General features: G+C 45.8%; 1 protein-coding gene across 1 annotated transcript; it reads left to right on the top strand.

The window, feature by feature from the left end:
- The first annotated feature begins 1012 nt into the window (after positions 1–1012).
- Positions 1013–7390, top strand: ARRDC5 (arrestin domain containing 5). Its single transcript, XM_009991480.2, has 3 exons — positions 1013–1265; positions 5389–5597; positions 6812–7390. Exons 1-3 carry the CDS (start codon positions 1013–1015, stop codon positions 7388–7390), a joined length of 1041 nt encoding a protein of 346 aa, XP_009989782.2.
- Positions 7391–7701: the final 311 nt, after the last annotated feature.

Raw genomic sequence — 7701 nt, 5'->3', positions numbered from 1 at the left:
CCTTTGCCTTTAACCATGTTCACCAAAGCCTCCTACGTTACAATAAAATCTTGCCAATCATCCTGCATTGGTAACCAAGAGCCCTCCAGCTTCAGCCAGACCTGCAAGACCTCGCTGCCCAGAGGGCTGGGGTGGTGGCTGCTTGCCTGCCCTGCTGTCCCCAGATTTCACTGGTCTTTGCTGTAGTCTTCTGGACACCACTTATGCTAGCGATTTCAGCCACACCTACCACCCACCGCTAGTAATTTGCTGTGGGGGAGTTTGCACAGCTCCCTCTTGGTAGCATGCCCAGAAAACAATGGCTCATGTGGTAGCCAAGCAAGTGTGCACAGCCAATGTGAACACAATACACAAAACTGCACCTTCTGCAAGGGAGATTGCCCAAAACTGGTAACTGCCCAAAACTGTGAGGAAAGTAGGAATGGTGCAGTTTACTTGAGACAAGCATCAGACGGATTAAACAGTAGACAGGGATTACCAGGAGACTTAAGAATGTAGAAAGAGTCAGCCTGGAAAGAAGTTTCAAGGATATGTGAGAAGTTGTGACTGGGAACAAGATCTGAGAGCGGAAAGAGGGAAACTGGCCACCGAAGCCAGGGCCAGCATCCCAGAGGGGGGAGGTGTCCCTATCCGTGCACATGTTTGTGTGTGCGTGTGCACGCACTTAGAAGTTTTGGGGATCAGTCATGGAAGGGCGCTTAGAAATTTCTGGGTGTTTAGCAACATTTCCTAAGTGTCTTGAATTGTGGTTTATCTACTGTGTTGTCGATACTGATCCTAAATATGTACTTGAACGCTTGCCACTTTAGTTAGGTGCTTCTGATAATCAAATAAATGGCTCCTATCCCCTCTGACATAGCTTGGAGAGCTAACTAAGCTCTCTCCCTGTGGAGCACACTATGCCTGTCCTCCATGCTGTGACCTCATAAACCCTGGTGTTATGGGATGAGACTGGATGACTTTGCAATCCAACCATCAGGCCTCAGCAGCACCCAGCTCCTGCTCTCTCCTCATGTCGTCAGTGAAAGCAATTAATTTGGTGCTGCCTGAGACTGAGGTGCATTTGGCTGGCTCCAGCATAGATGGCCAACTGGTTTTCAACCTCAGAAGCACCTTGGTGGACCCTGTGGTGAAGGTGGAGCTCGTGGGAAGAGGCTACCTGAGGTGGCTTGAGGAGGATAATCCAGAACTGACCTATGACAAGAGCACAGCTTTCACCAACCAGGCTCTCTACGTCTCCAAAGAAAAGAATTTCTACATAGAGGGTAAAACACTGAAATGAGATGTCATTTAACTGAACAGCATCTTGGCATTGGGCTAGGGAGGGTGAGGAAAGATCTTTTCCACTGGGGAGGAAATCTTCCTTTTTCTAATGTCTATGTGCTCTATTTTTATCCTGTGGCATACTCCTTTTCACTATGTCACATGGCAACCAGGGCTTCACAATGAACAGCAGCATTCTGTTATGAGAGTGTGAGCAGTCCCCCACTAGTCAGTGGGTGTATCTGTGAAGTGATACACAGGTCTTGTTGCACAGTAATCTATCACAACCTGTCTAGCAGCAGGCAGGAAACCCTTAGTTGCAAGCGCATCACTGAAGCATTCTTTGGTCATCTAAAATGCTTGTCTTCAGTGTTCTTGTTGACTTATGGGTCAGCAAGTATCCACTGCGTATACAGGCTTTGCTATATTTGCAAGGATAGTAAAGGCATTATTAGAGCTACTGCTGTATCTTCACCAAGACAAGAAAAATGTGAGATATGCTGAAAACATCTGCGAAAGTGTGATTATTTCACTGAATCACAGAATCGCATAATGGTTGAGATTGGAAGGGACCTCTGGAGGTCAGCTGGTCCAACACCCCTGCTCAAGCAGGACCACCTAGAGCCGGTTGCTCAGGACCGTATCCAAACAGCTTCTCATTTTCTCAAAGGAAGAAGGCTCCACAACCTCTCAGGGCGACCTGCATCATAGTCCTGATGTTCAGAGGAAACTTCCTGTGTTATAGTTGACTCTTGTCCTGTCACTGAAAAGAGCCTGGCTCCATCTTCTTTGCACCTTCCCCTCAGATATCATACACCCCAACATGCACACACATCAATGCAGAGCTGACTATTCAAATAAACAGATCTATTAAAATCAGTAAAGTTAGCAGGACGTAATGATCACCTAAGACAGTTTTCTTTGCAGACCAGTGAATTATTCCAGGGGATGCTTAAAGCAAATGGAAGCCTCCTAGGAGGTGCACACCCCTTTCTCAGCTTCTCTTTCTTAGGGTCTGAAAATTTATTCTAGAGATCATAGGTGGTCACTGCCCTAGATTAGTTTAGTACTGAAGTTAGGCTGTGCCAATGTGTGGAAACTGTGCTTTTGAGCTGCTATCTGCAGTGGTCAGGCTTCATTTCCTCCCAGACTTGAAGGTTGTACCTCACCCAAAGGTCATTTTCCCCTTATGCATGCATTAGAGCCTTAGCCTTGATGTACAGCAGCATGCCGATGCTTCCTGTGGGCTACCAGATGTTACAGCCCTGACAGAAAAGAGGGAGAAAGGCCAAGTGTTAGAAAAATTATTTTTGCCATTATAAGAACAAGTACCTGAAAAGCTCCTCAGTTCTGGATCCTTTCACCTAAAGTGCAAATTGGTGTTGCCTAAAGACACTTGAATCCATATTCTGCCACCTACACATGTATTCCTGTTTTCAAAAGACTTGAGCACCCACATCCATCAAAACTTGCCAGTGCAGTACAGTTTAATAACAGATTTTTACTACTGTAACTCAGTCTTTTTCCTCCTTTTCCATGACTGATTACATCTCTGTAGAAGTGCTCTAACAAGTCCAAGAAAGCCATTTTAAAACATGAAAGAAGATACAGACCTGACCCTTCTTAGCCTGAATACCCTGTGCCCCGCACTGCTGTTGGCGTACAAGGAATGTATGTTTGAACAGATTGCTTCCTGCGACAGCTTTTAACACTCAGCTGCTAATATGCTCTTGATAGCATGTTACTATCTGGTATTTGATCTACCACATGCCCTACTCCGGTCACATCTGATGTCTCTGTAAGAAGTGTATATACATGGATCCAAGCGCCTGCTGACATATTTCTTTTTAACCTTCACACGAGATACTCAGTATTTTCTCTCTGTGAGATAAAGAGCGCTAGAGGAACTGACTCCTGGCAGTCATTGAATAAGACTGGTAACAACTCTAGGATAATTAGATCCAGAAAAGAAAAAGATGAGTTTCAGCGTTACCAAAGATAACCATCCTCATCACCAGCCGAATTCCCCCAGTCAGAGCAAACCAAAGGCAGGAGCTCACACACTACAGGCAGTCCGAAACTTTTCAAGCACTGCTGTGCACCATCAGTCACCCCCAGGAAATCCCTTGTGTCCTTCAGAGAAAGATCACCCTCAAGTCACTCCTACCAGCAGCCTCTTTCCACTTTCCCCACAGTTGCAGTCATCCTCTCCCACAATGGGAAATGCAAGATAAAACACTTTTTGGATTAGGTAACACAACACATTATCTAGAATTGACTTAAATTTTCTGATGTGACTGAAGTTCCCAGCTTCTGCTGAACATCAAGAATGTGATAACCCCAGGTGCCTCCAAGGAGCTAACTCTTGGGGGCACCCTGCCGCCCCTGCAGCTGCTGGGAAACTTTCTCCAGCGGAATTAACTCTGTTGCATGGTTTCAGAGGAATAACGTTTTTGGCACCCACATAGAGGGGAGATGCTCTTGTGCAACGGGGCTCACACCCCTCAGCCATGGGGATCCAAGGAATGTGAGTCCACCCTCTTTTCCAGGGTGAATTCGGGGACGTTGTTTAAGGCCACCGCTCTTTTGAGACAGAAGGCTTGTGTCGAAAGTTAAGCACAGCTTAGCAAGCAGGCACAATTCAAAGAAGTCTCTTTAGAAGTGATGCAAAACAAGCCAGAGGAACTGGGCAATGAAATCAGTACCTGCAAGCCCTTTTGCACCTTGACTGGCCTACTTCAGCTCTGCAAGCAGAACCAGGCTCTCAGGTCATTCCTGCAACAGCGACTGAGAAATTTGAACTCTTTCAGTAAATCCTCACTCTGTGCTGGGGCCGCAAAACAGACCGCTCACACGATGCTGGGCCCAAATGCAGATCGTTCCAGGACGAGAACACTGATTTCTTTCAAGGTTAAATTGCAGATCCACTCCCAGTTCAAAGTCCTTCCTTCTACTTAAAACACGGAACCTTGCCAAAATAACTTTGAGACAATGTTGTGTAAGTGAGATAAGGTGATGGGAATATCAGGTTTCTACAAACTGTCAGAATAGAGAACATGACTTTCTTATATTGCAGTTATCTAAGAGGTTGATGAATTTTAGTTTCCTTTCTTTCAGATTGTTTTAGGCATTTTTTTTCTTCAGAGTTACATCTCTGATTGATTGAAAATGCTGTTATGCCATCTGGTACATCTTCCATGCTGTGAGGAAACTATATCCAGGCTCTTCTGCCAATAAGAATATCCAGTTTAGATTATTAAAACTTGAGGCATCGTTGAATTCATCTGCAAAAGGATGCAGTCAGCAGGACAAAATTCTAGCAGTCTCACATCCCCTAATACTATTGTTCAAAGTGAAGTTTTGGCACAAGCTATTAGGAGGAAGAAAACCTTAAGTTTGGATGATGAAACTGCCAGCAGATGCATGTGTTTAAAAGAAACAGATCTTGGTTGAAGAAAAGAGTCAAGAGCTGGCCTTATCTGGCCAGAAAGGGCCAAAGTTGTCCTCGCATAAGTGGGACAGTCCTTCATTACAGTCAGTGAGACCTCACCCACACAAAATCAAATTTGATTAAGAGGAAGTGGCACAGAAGAAAATACATTTGAAGGAATAGTTCATAATTTTCCCATCTCACAGTTATGCAGAGAAGGTGTCAAATATTTTTTTTTTTTGTGAGTAGAGTCTTTTGCACAGGTGAAATAAAAGTTTCAGATCATACGCACAGACGTTGTAGACAATGATAAAAGAGGAGTGAGAGTTACACAGCTTTACTCTCAAAAAGCCTATTAGTGCTTATCCAGAAAATTAAAAGACTGTGGCACTACATTTTGATAAGTGAAAATCCTAAACAGTTTGTAAGGAGCTGCAGATTTGCTGACCTTGTGTCAAAATGAGGCAGATCAGCAGTTCTCAAATCTGACAACTGGTAGGGGGCCATACAACCAGCAGCTGACCTGCAGAGACAAGGCACAGTCCACGCCATACCATGCCTTTATGGTACTTTGAGTGCAATACCAGATGGTAAGGACACTTTGGATTCTGGGAGAAACATCAAGGTTTCCGTAAGGTACAATTATCCTAAATGTTTAAAAGGCTTCTGATAGCAGCATGTTGTTTGGCTTTCAGATGGCTGGCTGGATTCTGGGGTCCACACCTTTGACTTCTGCTTCAGCTTTCCTCCAAGTATTCCCTCCACATTCACCAGCAAGATTGGCTGCGTCTCCTACTTTGTTCAAGGGACTTGCTGCAGCCACCAAATTGTCTTAGCTAAAGAGGAGAGATGTTTACTGTTGCAAGGAACTGCTGGTGACCACAGGAGCCATGTCAAAGACATGGTAAGGGGAACAAACTATCTGAGTTGGAGACAGATAGACCTAACCTGTTTTGATCCGGAGCTGTAACCACTTACTGCTGAGTGTCCACAAACTTTTAGCTCTTTGAGTCCTCCTTTTAGCATTCAAATGACAGTTCAATATCTTCTACCATCTTTGCCCTAGGGCTTGCACCAAAATATTTCTTTTCTAGCATACAAGGTGTATTGTTAAGATTTCAAGAGTGACATGTAGGGAGTGCTTTGAGATCCAGAATGAGGAAATAGGGAGTTAATTTGGAGTCTAAGCCTTGGGAAAGCATCATGAAATGGGAGGTGCCTTTTTTACCAAACTCTACCTAGACTGGAACAATCAGTCAAAGGTCATCAAGACAGCTAGAACATGATGCTTCCCGTAATTTTGTGTCCATCCTCTAAATTTGGGTATGGATAGCTAAAGGTGACACTGCTTACGTGTGCACACATGAATTCCTTGCACAGATGCTCGGGAGGACTGTGGAAATTCAGCCATGTCACATTTGGTGCAGTGAAGAAAACTGTCCTCTGGGTTAACGGTGGGGCTTGTGGGGAGGGTTGTGCAGCCTCAGCTCTTGCCTGACCCTGCCTGGAGTACTGTGTTCGGCTCTGGGGTCCCCAACATAAGAATAACATGGACTTGCTGGAGCTGGTCCAGATGAGGGCCAAAAAGATGATCCGAGGGCTGGAGCACCTCTCCTGTGAAGACAGGTTGAGAGAGTTGGGGTTGTTCAATCTGGAGAACAGAAGGCTCTGGGGAGATCTTCTAGCAGCCTTCCAGTACCTAAAGGGGGCCTACAAGAAAGCTGGAGGGGGGATTTTCACAAGGGTGTGTAGTGATAAGACAAGGGGCCATGGCTTTAAACTGAAAGAGGGGAGATTTAGATTAGATCTAAGGAAGAAATTTTTTACAGTGAGGATGGTGAAGCACTGGAACAGGTTGCCCAGAGACGTAGTGGGTGTCCCATTCCTGGAAGTGTTCAAGGCCAGGTTGGATGAGGCTTTGGGCAGCCTGGTGTAGTGGAGGGTGTCCCTGCCCATGGCAGGGGGGTTGGAACTAGATGATCTTTGAGGTCTCTTCCAACCCTAACCATCTTATGATTCTATGATTACGGGTTTATGCATGTGGTGCTTGGGAGTCACCCTCTATCCAGCAACAAGAACTCACTGTGCTTTGCCTTTCCATTCACTCTCTCCATGCAGGCCCCACTGGTGGTGGAAGCTAGGAAGGATATAGTATATTTCTGCTGCTTCAGTTGTGGCTCTGTGATCCTTCAGATTTCCTTGGAGAAAAGAGTATTTTACCCTGGAGAAACCATTGTTTTTGTGACAGACATTGTCAACAGAACATGCACGTACGTTAGAAAGGTTGTTTTTACTGTATACTGCATTGTCCTATATAGTGGTTTCAGCAGCAGGGGAGAACGACTCTTCTTGGAAGACCGAAGCGAAGTGACAAAGTTGGTGTCCTGGGCAGACACGGCCCCCTCTGAGATCATGAGAGTTACCAGTGCGCTGGTTCTGCCAAAACCCCTGCCTGTCACCAGCACTCTCATGGATAATAAAATCATGTCATTCAGGTACGAGCTGGTAGGCACCTCCGACCTTCCTTGCACCACATCCACCATCGTGGGCAGAGTGCCCATCATCATAGCAGCCGCACCGGAGCAAAGCACGATGACTCTGCATGAAAATGAAGGTAACAGCTCAGAGGGAGCCATCTTTCATAAAGACATTTCTGAAAATGACCGAGGAGCAGTTGCCAGCAGATCTGTGGAATAAAGGATTTTTCTGCAAGATCCATGCACCCTAGCTCTATGCTTCCACAGGAGGAGCCTACTTTTGCAGTGATGCATCACTGATTTCCAAAACAAGAGGAGCAAAGCTAGCCAAAGCCCAAGGTCAGGAAGGCACATAGGGCGAGCCCGTAATTCTGTTAAACTGACTCCTGGTAGCTGGATAAGGAAGAGCAGGAGACTCAGCAGTGGCCTAGGCAGAGAGGGGACACTTTGCAGGCCCAGGGGATGGCCATGTTCCTGCCCATGGGAAAGCAGCCACATGCAGAGCAAACCCTCAGCGAGCTGGTGGGTGGT

The sequence above is a fragment of the Tauraco erythrolophus genome, chromosome 4 (assembly GCF_009769465.1).
Source record: "Tauraco erythrolophus isolate bTauEry1 chromosome 4, bTauEry1.pri, whole genome shotgun sequence".
In the NCBI taxonomy this organism is placed as follows: domain Eukaryota; kingdom Metazoa; phylum Chordata; class Aves; order Musophagiformes; family Musophagidae; genus Tauraco; species Tauraco erythrolophus.
This window is presented reverse-complemented; position numbering and strand designations above follow the sequence as displayed.

What these genes read in the sequence shown, in the direction of transcription:
- ARRDC5 (XM_009991480.2), top strand. Translation starts at nt 1,013, where the DNA reads ATGTCGTCAGTGAAAGCAATTAATTTGGTGCTGCCTGAGACTGAGGTG. An exon ending in AAAGAATTTCTACATAGAGG is followed by an intron (nt 1,266 to 5,388) that starts GTAAAACACTGA and finishes TTTGGCTTTCAG; the next exon opens with ATGGCTGGCTGGATTCTGGG. An exon ending in GGAGCCATGTCAAAGACATG is followed by an intron (nt 5,598 to 6,811) that starts GTAAGGGGAACA and finishes CTCTCCATGCAG; the next exon opens with GCCCCACTGGTGGTGGAAGC.